The 25,055-nt window shown below is 40.5% G+C and overlaps 1 protein-coding gene across 10 annotated transcripts in view; it reads right to left on the reverse strand.

The window, feature by feature from the left end:
- The window catches only part of KDM4C (lysine demethylase 4C), a 432,363-nt gene that overhangs the window by 308,324 nt on the left and 98,984 nt on the right, over positions 1-25,055 (reverse strand). For all 10 annotated transcript variants that reach the window (XR_002731803.2, XR_002731804.2, XR_002731805.2 and 7 more), the window contains exon 5: positions 18,813-19,006. Coding sequence is in view for 7 of the 10 variants with exons in the window: in XM_023213146.2 (XP_023068914.1) it covers positions 18,813-19,006 (194 nt within the window). In the remaining 3 variants the exon portion in view is untranslated. The remainder of the gene's footprint in view (positions 1-18,812; positions 19,007-25,055) is intronic.

Genomic DNA, 25,055 nt, shown 5'->3' on the forward strand with positions numbered 1-25,055 from the left:
TTCTGCATGTTGCTAAAGTACTGTTAACACTAAAAAACTGAATCGCTAATGAACTACGAACACACTAATTAGATATTTACAGGATTATGTTGCATTTAAAACTGAAGTCTTTTATAAATTTGTTTTAAGATTTATTTTGAAGGCCAAGGAAAGTAAAATTTCTCTAAACATATCTTCGGGTGATTTACTCAAAAATTAAACATAAACTGATATAGCCCTGTAGTTGCAACACAAACACTATCTTGAACTGAATGACATTAGGCCAACATTTCACAATAATAGTAGGTAAATCTATACTTTTGAAAATCTACTTTCTCTAGTTCAAGTTTTCTCTAGGAACTGTCCTCTTTGTACTTCTTTCAAAATAATGCTCCGTCCACTTACTTGTTCGCGAGTACTTCTCAAAGACTAACTCCTACTTCTCAGATCACTCCCTCAAAACTCCCTATTGTCTTTCAGGAGCCCTCGGCTGTGTGTTTAGGAACAAATGGTTTCTGTTATCCCACTGCCCAGACATCTGTCACAGGGCTGTTACAGGCAGCTGCCACAGGTCCGTCTGTTACTCTCACCAACACAGGCTGCAGCACCTACAGACGGCCCAGCTTCCACTCACGTTGTGACATCCAGGACCACAGAGGCGAGAATTCCTTCCAGGCCCATGTCATGCTCTGGCAGGTCAGTCCTAAAACAGGCCTGTCCTATGCTCCCTGCACCTAACTAAGGCTGTGTGAAGTAGTCATTTCCTCCCTTATTTATGTTTCTGCTTATTGTTGCTGTTTTGCTCACAGTCATCCCCTGCGAATAAGAAAGCCCAGTCCCTCAAGGACAATTTTTTAATGGATAACAACCTCAAAATGATCCCCCTGGCCCCATTCCTGGCATAAGCTTGTGTGCCTGACTTGCCCTCTACCTTCACTAAAGTGTTCAAAAACACAGTGAAAAAGAAGAACTGACCGATAAATATGATTACAGCTCATCACAGCCATCATTTATTGAGCACTGATAACACACCAGAGCTTATGCTAACATGCTGTAATACAAGTTCTACTACTACCTCCATTTAACTAATGAGGAAGCCAAAGCTTCCTTACAGGCATCTCTTCACTCAAGCAAGGTGATGACAGAGCTGACACCCAACCACAGACCTATCTTAACTCCAAAGTACAAGATTTACTCTCCAACCCATTTTCCAACACTGTTTCCCCAACAAGCACTATGAAGATATCAAAAGGAAAGAAGTGACAGGGCCCATCTGTCCTCCAAGGGAAAAACCCCCCTCTTACAATGAACAAGTAAGACAATGGCATTTTAAATAAACTGCAGATACAAAGAACAAGACCAGTAAAGCACTACCTGAAGTGGCTGTCTTTTTCAGGGAGGATGCAAGGGAGTTCTTGTTACAAAAACACTTTATGAATCAAAAAGTAAAGTATATTTCACAAAACTCAAAATTCCTATAGTTAACTTATAATACACTTTTTAATCAAAGCATACTCATAACCAACTGTCAAAAAGATTGAACCACTATGGATTTTATAGACGTGACTATGTTACATTTTCACATTACTTATGGTGCTAACAAGTTTTAATACTTGTGCATTTATTAAAGATTAAGCATTTCGTTTTAAATTATGAAGTCTTGTTAGTTAACTGTGGAAAGGAGAACATTTCATACTTAATTTTCAGTTCTTAAAAACAGATGAATGTGAGAAACAGAAAGCATGGCCATAGGGGATGCTGCAGGCAGGCTGCCAAGTCCCACTCCTGGCAAGGCCCTTGCTGCCTTCATGAGCTCTGGTTCCCTCCCTCAAGAACATACCCCTTGAAGAGGAAGGGAATGGCGGCCCACATGCAATGGATGTTCCAGACTCGAGTATAAAGGCTTGGCCATCTTGTTTGAATTTGGGGCAATTCTGAACGGCAGTGTCAGCTCCAACACTGCCCTTAGGTCTGCCCAGGACTCTGCTGGAGTTTAACTTCCCCTTCTGCCCAGTCCTGCCTTCCCCCGTGAGCAGTGCTAAGTGTTATTCCTGGAGCACTATACAAGAAAGCTCCAGCACACAAATCTCAGAGCAAACTCCTCAAGTAATCTAAGCTAAAACAATAACAATAAACATGTTTGTAAAGAGCCAGTCCTCTTGCCTTGTAAGCTAGGCTTCTAAGAGTACAGCCTGGAGAATGAGGTGTCTGAAATGAGGCCCTACCGAACATGAGATTAACAGCCCCTGAGAAAAGGAACTCAGCTAAAGCTTAGCTGAACTCTTACGCCATTTGTGGCCCATGTCCTGACATAACATTCAGATGAAAACCAGAAACCCTAGTAACCATATGTGCAGGCAGTCATAACTGTGGAAGCCACAGTGAGAAAAAATCCTTACAAGAAGGGAATACCTAAGCTTTAGAAAGGTGAGCAGTTCTTTTTAATCCGGGATTCCAAATACAATTCGATATCCATATACATGTAAATTAACTGCCCCAGCAATCAGAAAAATTAGTAAGTTACCATTATCTAACATCATTATTATAAAATCTAGTAAGACAGTAACTGCACAAAACTTGACTTTCAAGAAATAATATATTTTATATTACCTAGTCTACTGAGTATTTTCTAAATAGAAAATAATTCAGTGCCTTACACACTATTTTTCATGAGAAAAAACGGTATTCTAAATTAGTTGGTATCAACTCTGAACAACTTTTTAAAAAGCTTTCCTGACCTCTCTAAAATCCTCAACAGATAATACACGCAGTAGTAAAGTGACTTTTCTAGTACAGTCAGCCCTCCACACCGAAAGTTCCACATCCATGGAGTCAACCAATCACAGATCAAAAATACGTTGGGAAGGAAACTGTTGTGTCTGTACTGAACATGTCTAAACTGTTTCTGTGGTCAGTATTCCCTAAACAATTCGGTATAACCACTATTTATAGGCATTTACATTGTATTAGGGATTACAAGTAATCTAGAGATGATTTAAAGTATAGGGGAGGATGTGCATGGGTCATATGTAAATACCATGCACTTTATATCAGGGACCTGAGCAGCCACAGGTTTCAGTATTGTGAATGGAAGTTGGAACCAATCGCTCATGAATACTAAGGGGTGGCTCAACGAGGTGATTCAGTTGACTGATTTCAAACTGCTTTCTATATCACACCCCAAAGCTCCCAGGGTTTCCTGGGATTAATGCTGTTATCTATGGGAAACTCTCTTCATGTGAGGATATTTTCATACTAAAGTTTCCTCACGTTAAGACTGCCTGCACATACGGCTGCTAGAGTTTCTCTATTTCACCTAAACGTTCTGCCAGGAAATGGGCCACGGGTGGCACAAGGGAGAAGCAAAGCTCAAGCTGAGTTCTTTTTCTCGAGGGCTTTTTATCTGGTGTCTTTATAGGGCCTCAGCTCTACAAGGTGTCTCCAGGGAGGGTTTGGTGTGGGAAAGCTTCTCACCACACGTTTCATCCAGATCAGCTCTGACTTATGTTTTCTGCTTCAAATACTGAGATTCTGCAGAAACTTTCATGCAAACAAAGTTTTGAAAATCTCTGTGTTAAAGTTTTTCCAAAGTAGGGACCTATCACAGAAAACATTCTTTCTGGTTGAAACATAAGTGTTCTGTGTAAGATCTGGATTCCATATAAGATTTTAATTCCACTGAAATTTTGCCCACAGGGGTTCTGCTACTGCAATAAAATACAGTGGGGAAGTGGAGGGGAGGGGCTAAAAGCTTTATGTCTCAACTGTAAGTAAGTTTCATAAGTAGAAGCCATTCTGTCAAGTTCACTATGGTATTATTAACACCTAGCTCAGTACCTGACACAGGTGTGTGCTCAGTAAGTATTTAATGAACAAATTAGAAAAACAGATAAAACCATAAATCACCAAACACAGATGCAATGTTTTATAACGGCATCAAGCATTAATAAAACAGGGAAAGATGCCATTTTGAGAAGATTCTAAAATATAAGAACATAAAAAGTTGACGACAAATGAAAAACATGCCCATATAAAGCTGTCTGCCCATATCCAAAATTTTCTGAAGGAAACTTTTCCCAACAAAAAATCTTACCTAATATAGGAATCTTCTGAGAACATTACCCTTTCCAAGTGATCATTTATTCAAATATCAATTGTGCTTTCTGATACCAAAATGGTACTATAGAAGCAAGCTGGATTCATACCTCCTACAACCCTCACAGAAAACCAAAAACAAATATACAGCACTGGCCGGGCATGGTGGCTCATGCCTGTAATCACACCACTTTGAGGCCGAGGCAGGCGGATCGCGAAGTCAGGAGATCAAGACCATCTTAGCCAACATCATGAAACCCCGTCTCTACTAAAATACAAAAAATTAGCTGGGCATGGTGGTGCGTGCCTGTAATCCCAGCTACTTGTGAGGCTGAGGCAAGGGAATTGCTTGAACCTGGGAGGCAGAGGTTGTAGTAAGCTGAGATCACACCATTGTACTGCAGACTGGTGACAGAGCAAAAAAATACACACACACACACACACACACACACACATATATATATACACACACACACACAGAGCACCAAATCATCACCAGCAATTTCCTAGAGCTCAAGTATGAGGAGGAGTCAGTTCCCAGAGAAGTAAAAAAAATCCAAGCAAATGGTAAAAGAATAAGAGACTTCTATATCCTCAGCACCCCTTCCTTTGATCTGCCTGAAGACAACTGTGCAGAAACTATACCCCCCGCCCCCCACTCATGGTTTCTACACTAGAATAGAGATCAAGGTGGACAATCAGCTTCCCCACCATTGTGGGATTCCCAGGAGGAGACCTGTCCCCTTCTTCAATCTGTAGGAAGCATTGGGTACCTGAAGAAAGAAACAACCATGAAGACAGCCAGACACAAACAGCAATGGCAGGAATACCATTCCCAGCCCTGGAAACTCTGCAACTCAGCCAAAGGAGATGCCAAATCAGAGTAGTAGCTCAGCAGTACTACACTGTAGCTGGTTTGTTCCACAGGTCTCCTGAGAATGAACCCCTAGCTAGCCCTCCCACAACCCTTTGGAAATACCCCATTCACGACAGGCAGCACTCTGATCCTTTACTAGAGCTAAGGAAAACTTGGGCCTAAGGCACCATGTGTTACCAAAAAGGAAGCAGTAACCTAGCAGAAAATTAGAAAAGAAAAGAAAGAAAGAAGGGTCAAGAATACCCTTGGTAAATATATCCAAGGTAAATTATAAGAATCTCTAAGTAGACATATCTAATAGTAACCAAAAAAAAAAAGGCTGGGCGCAGTGGCTCACGCCTGTAAGTCCCAGCACTTTGGGAGGCCAAGGCAGGCGGGTCAACTGAGGTCAGGAGTCCAAGACCAGCCTGGCCAACATGGTGAAACCCCATCTCTATTAAAAATACAAAAATTAGCTGGACAGCCAAGCACCGTGGCTCACGCCTGTAATCCCAGCCCTTTGTGAGGCGGAGGCGGGTGGATCACCAGGTCAGGAGATCGAGACCATCCTGGCTAACATGGTGAAACCCCGTCTCTACTAAAAATACAAAAAATTAGCCACGCATGGTGGCAGGCGCCTGCAGTCCCAGCTATTCAGGAGGCTGAGGCAGGAGAATAGCATGAACCTGGGAGGCAGAGCTTGCAGTGAGGCGAGATCGTGCCACTGCACTCCAGCTTGGGCAATAGAGCAAGACTCCATCACACACACACACACAAAAAAAAGAAATTAATTTAACAAAGAGATGGAAATAATTTTTTAAAAATCAAACAGAAATCTTGGGACTAAGAAATACATTTGCTGAACTAAAAAATTCATCAGAGGCTCTCATCAGTAGAATTAATCAAGCAGAGGAAAGAAACAGTAAGCTTGAAGACAGGCACATACATAGACCCAGGAGAAAAAAAATTTTTTTAAAAAGATTGCCGACAAGATATAGAAAATTACCGCCAAAGACCAAATCTAAGAATTATTTGTGTTCAAGATGGAACTGAGCAACAGCAAGGAGTAGAAAGCTTATTCAAAGAAATAATAACAGAAAACTTTCCGAAACTTGAAAAAGATATAAATATCCAGGTATAGAAAAGTTTGGAGATACGACCCAAATAAGATTACCCCAAGGCATACAATAAATTTCTCAAAGGTCAAAGATAAAGAAAGGATCTTAGCCAGGCACGGTGGCTCAAGCCTGTAATCCCAGCACTTTGGGAGGCTGAGACAGTTGGATCACGAGGTCAGGAGATCGAGACCATCCTGGCTAACACAGTGAAACCCCGTCTCTACTAAAAATACAAAAAACTAGCCGGGCGAGGTGGCGGGCGCCTGTAGTCCCAGCTACTCCGGAGGCTGAGGCAGGAGAATGGCGCAAACCCGGGAGGCGGAGCTTGCAGTGAGCTGAGATCCGGCCACTGCACTCCAGCCCAGGCGACTGAGCAAGACTCCGTCTCAAAATAAAAAAAAAAAGGAAAGGATCTTAAAATCAGGAAGAGAAAAGAAGCAATGACATATAAAGGAGTTCTATCTAATTGGTCTGGCAACAGATCTCTCAGTGAAATAATATAGGCCAAGAAGTAGTGAGATGGCATTTTCAAAGTGCTGAAAAATGGGGATTGTCATCCAAGAATACTGTAACCAGCAAAGCTGTCCTTCAAACATAAAGGAGTGACACATTCCTTCCCAGACAAATCAAAGCTGAGAGAATTTGTCATCGCCAGACCCATCTTATAAGAAATTTTAAAGGGAGTTCTTTGATATGAAGCAGAGAGAGGAAAAAACCCACTAACATGCAAGAAGAAAACATTTAAAGATGCAAAACTCACCAGTAAAATTAAGTATACCAACAAATTCAGAATACTCTATTACTGTAATAGTGGTATTCATATGGTTTGATATTTGACCCCTCCAAACCTGACGATGAAAGTTGATCTTCAGTGTTGGAGGTGGGGCCTAATGGGAGGTGTTTCCATCCTGGGGGTGGATCACTCAGGAATAGTTTGGTGTCATCTTCATGGTAATAGGTGAGTTCTTACTCCATTAGTTCCCATGAGAGCTGACTGTTAAAAAGAGCCTGGCCCTCCCTTCTTTCTCTGTTTTTGTGTTTTGTTTTGTTTTGTTTTGTTTTCTGAGACAGAGTCTCGCTCTGTCACCCAGGCTGCAGGCAGTGGCACAATCTCGGCTCACTCCAAGCTCCACCTCCCAGGTTCATGCCATTCTCCTGCCTAAGCCTCCCAAGTAGCTGGGATTACAGGCGCCCACCACCATGCCCGGCTAATTTTTTGTATTTTTAGTAGAGACGGGGTTTCACTGTGTTAGCCAGGATGGTTTCGATCTCCTGAACTCGTGATCCGCCCACCTCCGCCTCCCAAAGTGCTGGGATTACAGCCATGAGCCACCGCGCCCAGCCCCTTCTCTCTCTTACCATGTGATCTCTGCACATGCTGGCTTCCCTTCACCTTCCACCAAGAATGGAAGCAACATGTGAGCCTCACCAGATGCAGAAGTCTAATCCGGAACTTTTCTAAACATCAGAATTGTGAGCCAAATAAATCTTTTTTCTTTATAAATTACCCTGCCTCAGGTATTCCTTCATAGCTAAACAAGGAAAGTCAGATGCAATCCACATGTAAGTCCAGTATGAAGCCCCAAAGAAAACTATCTCAAAAACAGTACCTACAGCAACCTATTAAGAACCAGGCAATATTAAAATATGTAAATTAAGAAAACAAAAAATCAAAACTTGGGGTGGGCAGGAGTTAAAGCATAGGGTTTTTTGTTTTTACATTGTTTCTATTCTTTCCTGTATATGTTGTCACCTCTTTAAATATTTAAGGTAATAGATATCTCTGTTACCCTGATTTGATCTTTATATATTATATGAATGTACTAAATTATCATGTGTACCCCAAAATAGGTATAACTATTATGTATGAATGAAAACGAATAAATCAATGATAATTACACCATCCACAAATAAGATAAAGTGGCTTAAAGAGTTCCATAAAAACTGGCTTATAAAGTTCCACCACAATGAACTCTAACAAACTGCTGAAGCATTTTCAAGGAGATTGCCTACGATTGAAGTTTGCTGTTGTTGTTGTTGTTGTTTTTGAGGCAGAGTCTCGCTGTGTCACCCATGCTGGAGTACAGTGGCGTGACCTTAGCTCACTGTATCCTCCATCCCCTGGGTTCAAGCAATTATCCCGCCTCAGCCTCCTGAGTAGCTAGGTTTACAGGCACACACCTCCACACCTGGCTAATGTTTTTTTGTATTTTTAGTAGAGATGGGGTTTCACCATGTTGGCCAGGCTGGTCTCAAACTCCTGACCTTGGGTGATCCACCCACCTCAGCCTCCTAAAGTGCTGGGATTACAGGTGTGAGCCACACACCCAGCTGAAGTTTAACCTTTAAGGTAAAACTACCTATACAGCTTCTTTACAGTTGGAAACCTCCTTGAGAATTAAGAGGCTTTCAAAAGTGCACTTTATTCAAAGCAGCCAAACTACAAGTAACAGGCGAACTGAAAAAAATACACAAAGCCTTAAATATTAAAATAAAAATAAACTGTAAATGGTCAAATGTTTCTGCTAACATCAAACATTTCATAAATAATGTTAATCTTCATTAGGTAGGCACAGAGAGATAACTTACCGGACATGAAGACAACAAAGGCAACCCAACTAATTCAAGTCCTTTCTCAGGCATAATATCTTCCCAAAAGCCACTCAGTTTTTTAACCACACTTAAAGGAAAATGTTAAATAAGTTTTCTGTCTCTGATTAGATAATCATATCAGAGATCATACAATTGACTGCTATGTCCTCTGAGAAATATATATTTTAGGTCAAGTGCGTTGGCTCACACCTGTAAGACCAGCACTTTGGGAGGCCAAGGCAGGCGAATCACCTGAGGTCAGGAGTTCGAGACCAGCCTGGCCAACGTGGCAAAACCCCATTTCTACCAAAAATACAAAAATTAGCCAGGCGTGGTGGCACATGCCTGTAGTCCCAGCTACTCAGGAGGCTGAGGCAGGAGAATCGCTTGAACCTGGGAAGCAGCAGTTACAGCCGAGATTGCACCACTGCACTCCAGCCTGGGTGACACAGCAAGACTCCATCTCAAGAAAACAAACAAAAAAAAGAGAAATATATATATAGTAAAATAACTTTATGCATGAGTTCAAGAAACTTTATGCATGATTCCTCAAATAAGGAAATCCTCTACGAAGTCCACACAACATAATAAAGTCACCAGGAGGAAGGAAGGGAAGAAGAGAGGAAGGGATAGACTCATGACAATTGGCTATATTAAGTATGAGGTATGTTGCCTGTAGATTTCTCTTCTGCAACAAATAGAAATCCGGGATAATCACTGACAATCAAAATATGGTAGAGTGTCTGAAAATTTCTAATAAGCAGCTTCCTATAATTCTAAAATTTCCTATACATCAGGCTAGTTGTAATCAAGGCATCACAAAGGATGCATGACTGTACTATTCTATAGGCTGACTTTATAATATTTATCCCTAAGAAGTTAAAAGTATGTTAGACCAACAACAGCTGAAAGAAGCATAAAACTGCACATATCTATGATATACAAGTTGTGATGCCTGGTCAACAAACAAAAACAGCATACATGTGCCACTGCTCTCAAGAAGTTGAATATCTCATGGGAGAAACAAGACCGAAATACACAAATTAATGAAGAGTTCTATGAGAACAGAACATAATAAAGTGGTAAAACTGACTATTAGAGCTATATAAATCACAAGAAAAAAGACCAATGTTGGTTCAAGTAGTGATAAAAAAACTTACAAATTATAGATTTGTTAGTTTCAAGTCCAGTGCAGAGATTTATTTCTGCCTGTGCCTTGGGTAAAAGTTATCAATCACTTGCTGGAAATGCTTTTACAATAACTTAAGCAAACATACATTTTTAATAACTGTAATATTATATATAGATATATTCCATCTTAAACAAATATCCTCAGTTTTTCATTTTTGACACTGTTATAAAAAAGGAGTCAGTTGGGGTAAGTTAATCAACCTTTGTAAGATTTTAAGCAAGGAGCCCAGATAATCTCAAAAAGTTATTCTCAATCTAGAGAAACACAATGTTGAGATCATTTTAACATGAATTAAAATACATTCCAAGTAACACACGGAGAAACATACAAACTAGCTTTAATGTAAAAATTATTTGCCCTGTACTACTGGAAGACTAAAGAGGACTGTGTTACAGCCTTCAGAAGCTGGGCTCAGACTCTGTGTCTCTTGTTACAGCCCTAGCAGATCTTTTTTCATTTGTTTACTTTTATTTTAGGATCACGGGTATATGTGAAGGTTTGTTATACAGGTAAACTCATGTCATAAGGGTTGGTTGTACAGATTATTTCATCACCCAGGTATTAAGCCTAGTACCCAATAGTTATACATCTGATAGGTTAGACAGATAAAGTACACTTAACTCCTGACAAAGACTGACTAGCTTCTTCCAATGTACTTTCTCGAAGGGAACAGAATCTAAGTAGATGTCTATTTGAAAAATCACCATCTATTCCCTAGAGAGAAACAAAACCCTCTGTCAAGATAAAACCTGCTCTTTCAAAATGTGGGGTTTTATTTCTGACTTCAAGAATGTTTCCAAGTAACCTATCTAAAGAAAGAACCTTAGGTGGCAAACAAACGGTGTTGGTTCAGACATTTCTCCTACCTACACCTCCAAAGGCTCCCCCATCCCCATCACCTGTCGATTACCACAAGATTACAATCTAGCCACATTACAGCCCTCTGAAAATCTTCTTACTTATGCCACAGTCTGGCCCCCCAAAACGAGGGGCATGTTTCTTTTTTAGTTCTGCATAAAATCTAATTAAAAGAAAGTTGATGGTGTAAAAAGAAACGCCGGGAGGCTTTCTTCTTGCCTACTCCTTCATCTTTACTCTTTTCTTTTCTGCTTAAAGCTACAGGAAAAATCAGATAATAGTTTGAATCCCAACTGCAAGACTTACTAATAACTAGATAAACCTTTAAGACTCTAATTCTCAGTCTTTTTTCTTTTTTCTTTTTTTTTTTTTGTTTTTGTTTTATTTTTTTGAGACGGAGTCTCACTTTGTTGCCCAGGCTGGAGTGCAGTAGTGCAATCTCAGCTCTCGGCTCACTGCAAGCTCTGCCTCCCAGGTTCACGCCATTCTCCTGCCTCAGCCTCCCAAGTAGCTAGGACTACAGGCGCCTGCCACCACGCCCCGCTAATTTTTTTTTCTTTTTTTGTATTTTTAGCCCAAAGTGCTGGATTACAGGTATGAGCCACCACACCCGGCGAGTCCTCAGTTTTAAAATGGGGCAAAAAAAAAAAGTCCACCTACTTGAGACATCTGTTGTCTGTTACCAGAGATTATTTCTTTTTTTCTTTTTTTGTTTGAGACAGAGTCTCACTGTGTCACCAGACTGGAATACAGTAGCACGATCTCGGCTCACTGCAACCTCCACCTCCCTGGTTCAAACAATTATCCTGCCTCAGCCTCCTGAGTAGCTGGGACTACAGGCACACGCCACCAGGTCGAACTAATGTTTGTATTTCAGTAGAGACGGGGTTTCACCATGTTGGCCAGGATGATCTCCATCTCTTGACCTCGTAATCCGCCCGCCTCGGCCTCCCAAAGTGCTGGGATTACAGGCGGGAGCCACCGCGCCCGGCCACCAGAGATGACGTCTAACAGTGATTAGTATAGTTCCTGGCAAACAATAAGGACTTCAGTAAATGAAATGGAGTCACCAAAGACAACACACTTTACAACCTTGTTCAAACCCTACTAACTAAAAAAGCAAGATTATAAAAAATGAATACATTTGGAGTAACAACATTTATAAATCTATTTGTAATCCTAGCTTTAGAAATGCAATCATGAAAAAAGCAACTTTCCTATATACTATAGGCAAATAACAATTTTTGCAAAAAAATATTAAACAGCATGCATTTTCTACAAACTCCAGTCTAAACAACGACATTAAGTAGTGTGTGAAAACAAAAAAAGAGATACCAAAAAAATGATAAAGCTAAGTAAAATAACTTGTTAACTACTAACACAGTAAATTTTTTTTTCTTTTTTTGGGAGATAGAAGCACTCTGTCACCCAGGCTGGAGTGCAGTGGCACCATCTTGGCTCACTGAAACTTCCACCTCCCAGGTTCAAGCGATTCTCATGCTTCAGCCTCTTGAGTAGCTGGGATTATAGGCGCACACCTCCACACCCGGCTAATTTTTCATATTTAGAAGACAGAGGGTTTTACTATGTTGGCCAAGCTGGTCTTGAACTCCTGGTCTCAAGCGATCCGCCCACCTAGGCCTCCCAACCATGCCCAGCCCTAACACAGTAATTCGTAAGGTGAACAGCACTAATGCTTGCTTTCCATGAAGTACACAGTAAAGAAATTTGGGTAAATATTCTGATCTGATTTTTCCCTAAGAGTTATGGATTTAACAACTTCTTTTCACTTGAAGGGATGTCAGTGTTGTAGGTGGTGGTGGTGGTGGTGGTGGTGGTGGTGGTGGTGGAGGTAGCTGTAACTAAAAGAGTAGCAACAAAGATTCAACAAGCATCCTAAGGGGAATTTACAGGCCCTTACTAAGCAGTAATTAATATGTAAATCTGGAACATTGCTAATAACAAAATAAGCAAAAGCAGGTGAAAAGGGAGTCTCACAATGGGTAAGATGTTGCCCTGAGTCTTCCATTTCTTCAAATCATTCCTTTAAATCTACCACCAACATAGCAGGTTACTGCCAGGCACAGTGGCTCAAACTTGTAATCCAGTACTCTGGGAAGCCAAGGCAGGAAGACTGCTTGAGCTTAGGAGTTTGAGACTACAATAAGCTATGACTGACTGCATGGATAGATTGCCTTAGCTCAGGAGTTCCAGGCCAGCCTGGGCAACATAGCAAAACCCTATCTCTACAAAACAAAAACAAAAACAAAAACTTAGCCAGATGTGGTGACACGCACCTGTAGTCCTCAGGAGGCTGAGGTGGGAAGATCGCTTGAACCTGGGAGGCAGAAATTGCAGTGAGCCAAGATTGCACCACTACACTCCAATCTGAGCAACAGAGCAAGACCCTGTCTTTAAAAAAAAAGTACAGTTGGCTACTCTGGAAAACTATTTGCTTTGCAAGTTGACAGACATTATTAGGATTAGTTCCAGTTCGTAATTTCATCATCAAAGTACCAACGTTAAACTTGATCGGTAACAATCCAGTTACCAATCAACTAATTAGTAAAATCTCATCACTTCAGGAAAAAAGAGTGAGACTTTCCAACTCACAAACACTAGATATCCTGGATGGTTCCTTTAGGGAATTCTGTGCTGAGCAGTGGTCCACAGAGATCAATGTTTGGGGCTGCAAGCGAGTGTGTGCTAGAGTGGTTATGTTCACATTCAAGTGAGGCTCAGGAACTAAATGCTCAGGTCTAAATAAAATGTGATCCACTTGATCAATAAATAAATATTTTACTACCAGTTAACACTGCATTCTCTTCTTCTTACAAATACAGCTAGCAGCTATGTACAAAGCTAATGCCATACTTTTTGGTATATTTCCAACACTTTTTAAATTTTATTATCTTTTCTGCTTTGGGGTTTGTTTTTGTTTTGTTTTGTTTTTGGTAGATACAGGGTGTCCCTATGTTAACCAGGTTGGTTTCGAACCCCTGGGCTTGAGCAATCCTTCTGCCCTGGCCTCCCAAAGTAACAATACTATCTTTGAAACATATAACGGCCGGGCATGGTGGCTCACACCTATAATCCCAGGACTTTGGGGGGCCAAGGCAGGAGGATTGATTGAGCCCTAGAGTGTAAAACCAGCCTGGTTAACATAAGATCCTATCTCTACAAAAATACAAAAATTAGCCTGGTATAGTGGAACACATCTGTCGTCCCAGCTACTTGGGAGGCTGAAGTGGGAGAATCACTTGAGCTCAGGAGGTTGTGGCTGCAGTGAGCCATGATCAAAACACTGCATTCAGCCTGGGAAACAGAGTGAGACTCTGTCTCAAAACACACACACACACACACACACACACACACACACACAGAGACATGCCTAAAACTAATCAATAATCTATGCAGCTAATTTTATTACTTCAACTTAAGAGTATTTATAAAAGTATTTTCTTATGTAAAGGACAAATTTCTGTAGAAAAAGCAATTAAAACCAAAATGAACCATGGTTAATTGTAAGAGTATCTTTTCTACACAAAATAGCAAAATAATGCAGCTTTACACCATCCAGTAAGTCTTAACATTTGAAATTAGAACACATTACTGGGTCTAAAGTTACTAAACAAAAAAAAATTAACCAGTATGACTTATTACCATGAGCTGTTAATTCAATGTATCATTAAATGCTATCAAGCTGCCTAATCCCTAATGTTCTTAGATTTTTTTTGTTTTTTGATCTTCAAATAAAGAGTTCCTTCAATAAGACTGTTCACGGAGCAGATGTTTACTGAGTATCTACCAAGTGCCAGGCTCATGCCAAATGCTGTGCCAGCCACTAGAGAAGTGCTAGTTAAAGGACTGGTGGGGCCAGGCACAGTGGCTCATGCCTATAATCCCAGCACTTTGGGAGGCAGACACGGGACGATCACTTGAACCGACAAGTTCACAGCCAGCCTGGGCAACCCAGCAATTCCCCATCTCTATAAAAAAGAAAATTTAAACCACACAATGAATGAATGAATAGTGGGGCTCCACAACTCCCAGAGCTCACATTTTAATGGAGATGTACAACATTAAACAAGCTTAGATCAAGTTGGCACCACATAACTTGCTCATTCTTTTACAAAATAAGACTTGAATTATATAATTCAACAATAATCAAGTACTTAGTTATAAGTAAGCAGCTTCTCTCCTCCAGCCCAAAGGGAGAAACAAGGAATGGAGAGGAGAAAAGACAGGAAGAGACAGGGTAAGGTGAGTAGGAGAGAGTGGAGGGAGGGAGAGATAAAGGGAAAGGCTGAGACAGACATCCAACGGGAGCATCTCATTTCCTAGACTGAGCTATACCTCTGGTTTATCCCAACTACAAACACTGGGGAAAATCCATTACACTTAAATTGGGTTTCTTTTTTTTTTTTTTTTTTTGAGATGGAGTCTCGCTCTGTTCCCCAGGCTGGAGTAAAGTGGTACAATCTCGGCTCACCGCAACCTCCGCCTCCTGGGTTCAAATGATTCTCCTGCCTCAGCCTCCCAAGTAGCTGGGACTACAGGCATGCGCCACCATGCCCGGCTAATTTTTGTATTTTTAGTAGAAATGGGGTTTCACCATGTTGGTCAGGCTAGTCTCGAACTCCTGACTTCATGATCTGCCTACCTCAGCCTCCCAAAGTGCTGGGATTACAGGCGTGAGCCACTGCGCCCAGCTGTCACTTATAATCAAGAACACTTATTAATACAAATTAAAGAAGTTCATGTTTAAAACACTTCATGCCATGTATACATACAATATATATTTGCTAAATGAATGTATGAAATGTTAGCATCTATTGAGCACTATGTTACATCTCCAGCTGTGATATGTGCTTTGTACACAATATGTTACTTAATTCACTCAATTGCCTTATGAGGTGGGTGCCAAAACCATCTGAGTATTTTAAGAGAGAAAATTGAGGCATGGAGGTTATTTAATAATTGCCCAAGATCACATGCTCAGTAAAGAGTAATGCCAGAAGGCAAAAATCAAGACTGACACAAAAACCTATGCTGGTAAGTACTACACAATACTGATCAAAAGATCTAATGAGAAAGCCTTGAACTAACGTGTATCTATCCTGAATAATTGGATATTTCTTAACCGCTACACAGTATTTTAACAAAATCTCAGTTTACTGAATGAAATTTAACCATGTCCAAAATGCTACAACCCATTCTTAATTTTCTAAAAACCTTCAGGAAAACCTTTCCTGATTTTAGACCTTTTCAGAGCTTAAAACACATCCTCTTACACCTCATCTCCCTCATTCTCTACAGAGTAAATCTGAAAGTTTCTTACTCATTTTGTTTGTACCCAGTCTGGGAAAGAAAGACTCAAGGTACCATCTGAATTCTGTATCCTCCAGCAGTTAACCTTACTCACACAAGAGGCTTGGAAGAGAGAATCACATTTTTTTTTAATCACTGAAACTCCTATTCTATGATAAATACATACACTATGGGAAGTTCAGACTTCAACTTCTATGACTAAAAAAAAAATTATTTTCATGGTTATTAAAATAATAGTAATTATGAGTATCTGTATAATACTTTACAGTTTACAAAGCACTTTTATACACAGTATATACCTGGACCTTCCTAGATGTCCTTTAAGTAGACAGAGAATAAATCATGCCTCCATTTGGCAGTGAAACTCCTGATGAAAGAAAAGTAGTGATCTGCCCTAAGTCATTCCCAGTAAGTGACAGATTTGGATTTTAAAACAGGACTTCTGGCTCCAAAGTTCATATTCATTCCAAGAAAATAATACTTTACCACTGACTGTCAAAGCAGTTTTCTATCCGCTTACTCTAAGAATACTTTTCCCCTAAACCTTCAAGCCAGAAGTGTTGAAATAAATCATTAGCTGCTTTGAAGGCTCTTCAGTACAAACCTGTGTTCGTGAACACTTAACTCCGCAAACCTGCCACACACGGTGGCTAGAAATGTATGCCTCAGAGCTTCCACCTGGAGCCGTACATATCTATGTACAGCAACTCAGGAAACTTAGTATTCTTAATAGTTACCTTTTAGGCTTTTATTTATTTATTTATTTATTTATTTATTTATTTATTTATTTATTTATTTATAAAAAGACAGTGTCTCCCTCTGTTGTCCAGGCTGGAATGCAGTGGCACCACCTCAGCTCACTGCAGCCTTGACTATGTACAGCAACTCAGGAAACTTAGTATTCTTAAGAGTTACCTTTTAGGCTTTTATATTTATTCATTTATTCATTTATTCATTTATTTATAAATAAATGAATAAATAAATAAATAAATAAATAAATAAATAAATAAATAAATAAAAAGACAGTGTCTCCCTCTGTTGTCCAGGCTGGAATGCAGTGGCACCACCTCAGCTCACTGCAGCCTTGACCTCCCCAAGCTCAAGTGATCCTCTCACCTCAGCCTTCTGAGCAGCTGGGGCTACAGATGTGAGTCGCTATGACTGGCTAATTTTTGTATTTTTGTTTGTAGAAAGAGTTTTGCCACGTTGCCCAGGCTGGTCTTGAACTCCTGGGCTCAAGTGATCCACCTAGCTTGGCCCCCCAAACAGCTGGGATTATAGGTATGAGCAACCGTCCCTGGCCTAGACAAGAATCTTTTTTATTAAATGTTTCCTTGCCTGCCCTTAAACAGATTGATCCAAAATAATTTAACACTCTCCTGATTCAATACAAGAATTCTTTACAGGGCATCGATCCTATAGCCAGGCCCCGTGTGTTAAGTGCGGATGATTCACGCCTATAATCCCAGCACTTTGGGAGGGTGAGACGGGGAGTTCACCTGAGGTCAGGAGTTTGAGACCAGCCTGGCCAACATGGCGAAACTCCATCTCTACTAAAAATACAAAAATTAGCCAGGCGTGGTGGTACACACCTGTAATCTCAGTTACTCGGAAGGCTGAGGCAGGAGAATCGCTTGAACCCGGGAGGCAGAGGTTGCAGTGAGCTGAGATCGCACCACCGCACTCAAGCCTGGGCAACAGAGTGAGACCCTGTGTCGAAAAAATAAATAAATAGAAATAAAAAATTTTAAAAATTGGCCGGGTGTGGCGGCTCATGCCTGTAATCCTACCACTTTGAGAGGCCCAGGTGGGCAGACTGCCCGAGCTCAGGAGTTCAAGACCAGCCTGGGCAACACAGGGAAACCCTGTCTCTACTGAAATACAAAAAATTAGCTGGGCCTGTAATCCCAGCTACTCAGGTGGCTAAGGCACGATAATTGCTTGAACCCGGGAAGCAGAGGTTGCAGTGAGCCGAGATCACACCATTGCGCTCCAGCCTGGGCAATAGAGCAAGACTTCACCTCAAAAAAAATTAAAATAAAATAAAAATAATTAGAGGAGGATGAACTAGAGATCATGAAGACTATTTGAAACCACACTGAGGAAGTCAACTCTTCACTTCTAACTACCTCCCACATACCTAATCCAACAAATGCTCAAAGAAGTAAAGATGCCTAACAAATTCTTGGAGCCTAAATTATCTACCAATTCATGGCTCACAAAATGGACTACAGGCAACTTTACATATACAGTCATGCATCACTTAACAACAGAGATACTTTCTGAGAAACATGTTGTAAGGCAATTTCACCATCTTGTGAACATCATGGAGTGGACTTACACAAATCTAGATGGTGGATCTACTACAGACTTGGGCTATACGGCATAGCTTATTGCTTCTAGGTTACAAATCTGTACTGTACTAAATATTGTAGGCAATTTTAACACAAAGTACTTATCTACAAAGTATGTATGTAGTTAACCATATCTAAACATGGAAAAGGAGTTTTGCAATTGCATTGTAAACTCAGGATGACCATTGTATATGTGGTCCATCATTGATCTAAACGTTGTTATACAGTGCATGACTGTACAAATTACCACGGGGTTTATGGTTCCCAAGCACAATCCCGGACAGAATAGAAGACAATTAATTATTACGGTCAAAAACTTCCTTACAGCTCACATAAATCTCAATCCACCAAATCAAAGAACAGAATCTTCTTCAATATGTGCCTGATGCTCAAATTCCAAAACTCCAAAGCAAATGAATATTAAACAAGTAACTTGCCAAGACTTGGGCTCTCCAAAGTGGAGATAATTAATGCTATAGAGGTCCATGTCCTCGGTGTGCCATGCGAACGTGGTCTTCCACATGCCAAAATATAGATACGGGGTATTTACACCCTCAATAGAAATGCCACACTCTTCTTCAACCACATCCAAGACTGTATTCAGGCGAGCTATGTTCCATTCATCCACACCCTGGAATGACAGAGAAAAAAAGAGAGAGAAATCAAATCTTACCAAACCATGAAAGATAGCATTTACTAATCAAACCACTATCCACCAAAATTATTACACTGTATATTCTAATTCACTGAAAATTGAAAAATAAAACAGTCCCTATTCAAGAGCCACATATATATATCCATTATTATTAAAGATTACTACCAGCATAATGGGGTTCCATATAACTATTTGGTAGAAATTTATACCAAATAGCTTCCTGATACCAAATGGAAATGAAAGTTACAGTCCTACTCCCCAGTTGGCTGTCAGCAAAAAATTATTGATTCAAAGCAGATGATCTGGCATGGGCTTTCCCTCTTTGGCACACCTTTTTGTTTTGGGGGTTTTTAGATTTGGGTTTTCTTGAGATTTTTTTGCACATTAGTTTATAGGTAATATTCACCATCACATATCACATCAAGAAACCAAGAGCAAAATATGTCTTCTGTTATCCTTCTCCCATCCCCATCCATTCAATCTTAGCATGTAATACACTGTTTCCTCAAAATTCCACTCTAATTATTGGAAAAACTTTTGGCAGCATCCACTGATCGCTGTACTTCTACTAATGCTTCAACTAAATATTAACCTCTTATGTTAGTGGAAAAATTTAAACACACAATGCCTACTAAAAATAATTATCCAAACTTTGGTAAAATTGCTGGAAAAAATGTAGTTTTATAACAGTAACCCAATACGGATGGTGATGGCAGAGCAAGGGAAGGTTAGAGTCACTACTATAGGAGTTAAGGTGATAGGAAAAGATTCTGGTTTGATGAGAACTTAACAATCTTCCGCCACCCCCGAGACAGAGTCTTACTCTGTCGCCCAGGCTGGAGTGCAGTGGTGCAATCTTGGCTCACTGCAACCTTTACCTCCCAGGTTTGACCAATTCTCATGCCTCAGCCTCCCACACAACTGGAACTACAGGTGCAGGCCACCACACCCAGCTAATGTTTTATATTTTTAGTAGAGACAGGAGTTTCACCATGTTGCCTAGGCTAGTCTTGAACTCCTGGCCTCAAGTGACCCACCCGCCTCGGCCTCCCAAAGTGCTGGGATTATAAGCGTGAGCCACTGCACCCAGCCAATCACTTATGAATTCACTACAGTTCACGACTGCTTAGAAATTTTTACAAACTATACATTTCTCCCATATATTTTTATCAAATTCTAAATAACAGAGACTAGGCACATTCCTAGGTAATCACGGGGAAACTGATATGCCTTTAAAGCCATTCCAACATTTTCATGCTAATGCACTGTTAGAGAAGGGCATTGGCCGGGTGCAGTGGCTCATGCCTGTAATTCCAGCACTTTGGGAGGCTGAAGAAAGCAGATCACTTGAGCCCAGGAGCTCAAGACCAGCCTGGGCAACATGGCAAGACCCCATGTTTATTTTAAAAATAAAAACTAAAAGAAGGGTATTAAATTCATCTATGTCTACCAAAGGTTATCCTCTCCAATAACTATACCAATGGCTTCACATACGACCACTTCTAACATTTCCTGAACACACTAAAAGCTTTTAGAGTTGTTCTGTTTTCATTTTGGTCTTTAAATGATTTTCTAATTAGTGTGCTAATCTTACTTTCTAAAAGCTTTGGGGTTAAAAAACTATTGATGAAGCAGCTAATGAAACTCTGACTCAGGTAACATAATTGAACATGCCAAAGGACATAATTTAATTCCCAAATTCTCTTAAGTAGCCACTCTGTCTACAACTTAAGCCACACACTGAGATGCTTGTTATTTGAAACTGGTCAAAGTATCCGTTTACAGAAGATCCTAGGTTCCAACATTTGAGACCTCATAAAACTTCAATCACATTATGTAAAATATTTTATCTCACTCTATTTATAGTGATGCAATCTCTTAACTCTAGTCCAATCAGACTTCAGTCCAATCACCCTAATAATAGAGTTCTATTTAAAAGTCATTACTGAAGCAATGAATCTGAAGTAATAAATGAGCACCATATTATAGGAACCATTTTTAAACCGAATGAGCTTGCAAATTTAGACACAAACTATTTCTCTAAAATTTCTACATACAGAGACATCTAAGTTTTATTTCTGACTGCCACTATTTTTTAAAAACAACCAAGGTTGAATCCCTTGACATCCTAGGCCCATGGTATAAGGGGAAGAGGGTAGAGATCAAATAGTGCTGGACAAAAAGACCTAGATTACAACCCCAGCTCTGCAGGTCACTGAGGAGAAAGTCACAGAGCTTTTCTGAGCATCAAGTCTTTCTTCACGGAAACACAAGGGTTCTTGCACCCTCCTAGAGTTGCTCGGAGCAGTAAATAAGCTAAATGAAAATAAACTTTTATAAAATAAAATTTAATTCTTAGAACTGATATAATAAATACCACCACTATTCTCTAGCAAATCTTACTGGACAGTCTCCCAAAAACAAGTCAAGCATGTGAGAAGTGATGTTTAATAAAATGTGTTTAAGTTCACTACTGAAGTTCTCCCCATTAATGGACAAATAACATTTGCAGCAGTTTCTTCTCAGCAAGGCAAGGTTGCTGAAAAGTAATTTCTTTTGCTAAAATAAAAAGTCTCATAATTGCAATTAAGCAGTTGTACAAATATTAATAACCAACAGAGAGAGATAAATCGTATTGCTTCAAAATTCTTTCACCAATTTTTGTTCTCCACTATTAAACTAGTTAGCTGACTCCAAAAACAGGCTCCACAAAGGCTCTTCTGAAGAGCACCAGGTCTGTCTCATATACTTAAACTAAAAACACACCTAGTTATCATTAAGGCGAAGTGTTATACCATATGCTATCTTATTACACTATACACACTTGTATGCTACATTTATTCTAAACAATCCTATAAAATGGGTAATGTTATTCCCAAATGAACAAATGAAAAAACTAATACTCCTAGCTAGAAGTAGGTGGTAGTGATTAACCTAAATCTATCTGACTCCTGGACCTTCCTTTTTAAAGGTTTATGCTTTGGTTCTGATCCTTTTAAAATACAATATATCATCCTCTTCTCTCAGCATCACTGTCAACAAAGATCTAAGGTTCAGGAGCAGCAAACACGTGAAGCTGCTGCATTCTTCTCACCAGGGGCAGAGCCACTCTACACAAATGTCAGCAAGGCTTATACCGCAGACTGCTTCACTTGAGAGCGCGTGACAGGAATGATTTAGCATAAAAGCAGTCTCCAAACCCCAGCTACAAACAAGCCCCACAATGACAAGTGAGAATCTGCCGAACTGTTCAAAGCTTAATTCCACCAGGCTTCAGCAGAAAGGCTGCACACCAGCCCAAGTTCACAGACAAAAGCCTCCTCCTGGATTCTGCCTCCCTCGAATGAAACTCTCCCACACATGTTCAGCAGGCACATGAGCAATATTCATAACTCACCTGGCTTCCAGTGGACTGACTGGAGTCCTAGGCCTAGGAGTTCACGTCCCCCGGCCCCCTGCTCCTTTCACGCCTATTACCCACTTGGAGCCTGTCCTGCCCCATTCCTTTATGTACCCTGCATCTGTTTTCTGAAACAACTCACAATTGGACCATGATTTGTGCACATAGGTATAACTGAGAACTTTATCAGGGATATTCCCTTTCAATCAGTGACGGGATCTTCCTCCTATCAGGAATCAGACAGCAGTTTAAAAGCACTCCTAGGCCAGGCACAGCGGCTCATGCCTGTAATCCCAACACTTTCAGAGGCCAGGCAGGAGGATCACTTCAGCCAGGAGTTCAAGTCCACCCTGGGCAACATAGTGAGACCCTGTCTCTACAAAAAATTTTAAAATTAGCCAGGTGTGGTGCCTTGTGCCTGTAATCCCAGCTACATGGAAGGCTGAGGAGGGAGGATCAATTGAGCCCAGGAGGTCGAGGCTGAAGTAAGCTAGTAACTGTGCCACTGCACTTCTGCCTGGGTGACAGAGAAAGACCCTGTCTCAATCAATCAATCAATCAATCAATCAATGCATTCCTAAATCTTCAATGTCTCAAGCAGGCCATCCTGGACTCTCTCCAGTGACTGCACTCAGTTATTGCAAAACTAAAGGGAACAAGGCAGCAACATGCCATGTTAGAAACCTCAAGAAACAATGAGCCATTTACACCTACACAAAGAAATAATGCAAAAATCATAGTAGCTCAATTTTTCCCAAAATATTTCCGATGCAACATTAGAAATATGGGTCCTAGATTGGGTGCGGTGGCTCATGCCTGTAATCCTAGCACTTTGGGAGGCCGAGGCAGGCAGATCACCTGAGGTCGGGAGTTCAAGGCCAGCCTGACCAACATGGTGAAACCCCATCTCTACTAAAAATACAAAAATTAGCCCGGCATGGTGGTGCACACCTGTAATCCAGCTACTCAGGAGGCTGAGGGAGTAGAATCACTTGAACCTGGGAGGCGGAGGTTGTGATAAGCAGAGATCATGCCACTGCACTTCAGCTTGGGCGACAAAGCAAGACCGTGTCAAAAAAAAAAAGAAATATCAGTTCTATCAGATGCCGAGACCAAAAAAGTTTGTCCTCTTTGACTGCAGCTCTCAGACAGTCACAGTGCTGACAGACCCCCCACAAAGACACCCATAAGGAAACCTGTGTTAACTCTGCTTAACTCTGCATTTCCCAAAAATCATTTGACCATGGAAGCTTGTTTGTGGGAAGCTTGTTTGTATAACACATTTACATCATGTAAAACAGTGCTGTGTGGGACAACATATTAAGGAAGCATTATGATAGGCGGTTCCCTAAACATTATAGTGCAAATGTAAGTCAGTAAAACAAAAAATTACTGTGACCACATCAGAGAACCCGGGATGTGTGAAGGGGTGGCTGGAGTATGGTCACATTTATTGTCAAAATACACATATTTAATTTGATTATGTCACCTAAAAATAAAAAGAGACAGCGTAAATTAGAAGCAATTAAAACAACAAAAGATATTTGTAAATGAAGATAATCTAAAGGATTAAAACTAGGAAGACAAAAGAGAAGACTCAATCAAACTTTATAAAACTATAAAATGTACTGAAAAACAGAGAATAAGCTTTTTTTAAAGTATGTAAAAATGATGGTTTATGCCCATAATACCAGCACTTTGGGAGGCTGAGGCAGGAGGATCACTTGAGCCCAAGAGTTTGAGACCATCCTGGGCAATACAGAGAGAGACCTCATCTCTACCAAACATTGTAAAAAGTAGTTGGGTGTGGTGACACATGCCACAGGCCCCAGCTACGCAGGAGGTGGCTGAGGAGAGAGTTGAGGCTGCAGTGAGCCACGATTGTGACCCTGTACTCCAGCCTAGGCAACAGAGTAAGATGTCTCAAAAAGAAAAAGATGGCATGTTCATCAAATACTACAAAAAGTGGTTTTTTTAGACAAAAAATAGATTATTAGTAAACTTTTGAAAACCGTGTCACTGCTGCACTCACCCAGCAAATACTAAAATGGAATGAAGAATTTCAATCTGAAAGAGTAACCCAGTATCAGAATAGCACCATGCTGCACTGGAATCAAAAGTTCTCCAACCAAATGGTGGCTCCACCACTAACCAATTATAGGATCTGATGGCTTCTCAATGGCCTTTCACGGCAAAGCTGTGCCCAGGGTTCAATGCTGCAAACTGGGCCCCAAGAGGACTGTGGCTACCTTGAAAGGACCACAGGAAAAGTCCAGTCTTTCACTGAAACTGTTTTCAAGAAAATACATCCTTCCTAGCAGAAGTAGAAAAAGCCCTAAGGCTTCCCAACAGGACATAAATCCACACATGCCTACCTTATAGGACAGTTGTAAAGACAGGATTGCAAAACACAAGTAAAAATATTTTAAAAAATTGCTTAACTAAAATTTTCGTTTTCTTTTCCCCTAAAATTCAGTGTATTTATTTGGACATATGGATGTTCCTTGCGTTCTCGGTCACATATTAAAGGAATTGGCACTTTGGCTGCAAGAACAAATAAAAAACATCATAAATCCCACTGGTCTTTGATTTGGGTCTAGGTTCATAACTCAAGAACCATTCAGC

This window comes from Piliocolobus tephrosceles, chromosome 14 (assembly GCF_002776525.5).
Source record: "Piliocolobus tephrosceles isolate RC106 chromosome 14, ASM277652v3, whole genome shotgun sequence".
Lineage (NCBI taxonomy): Eukaryota > Metazoa > Chordata > Mammalia > Primates > Cercopithecidae > Piliocolobus > Piliocolobus tephrosceles.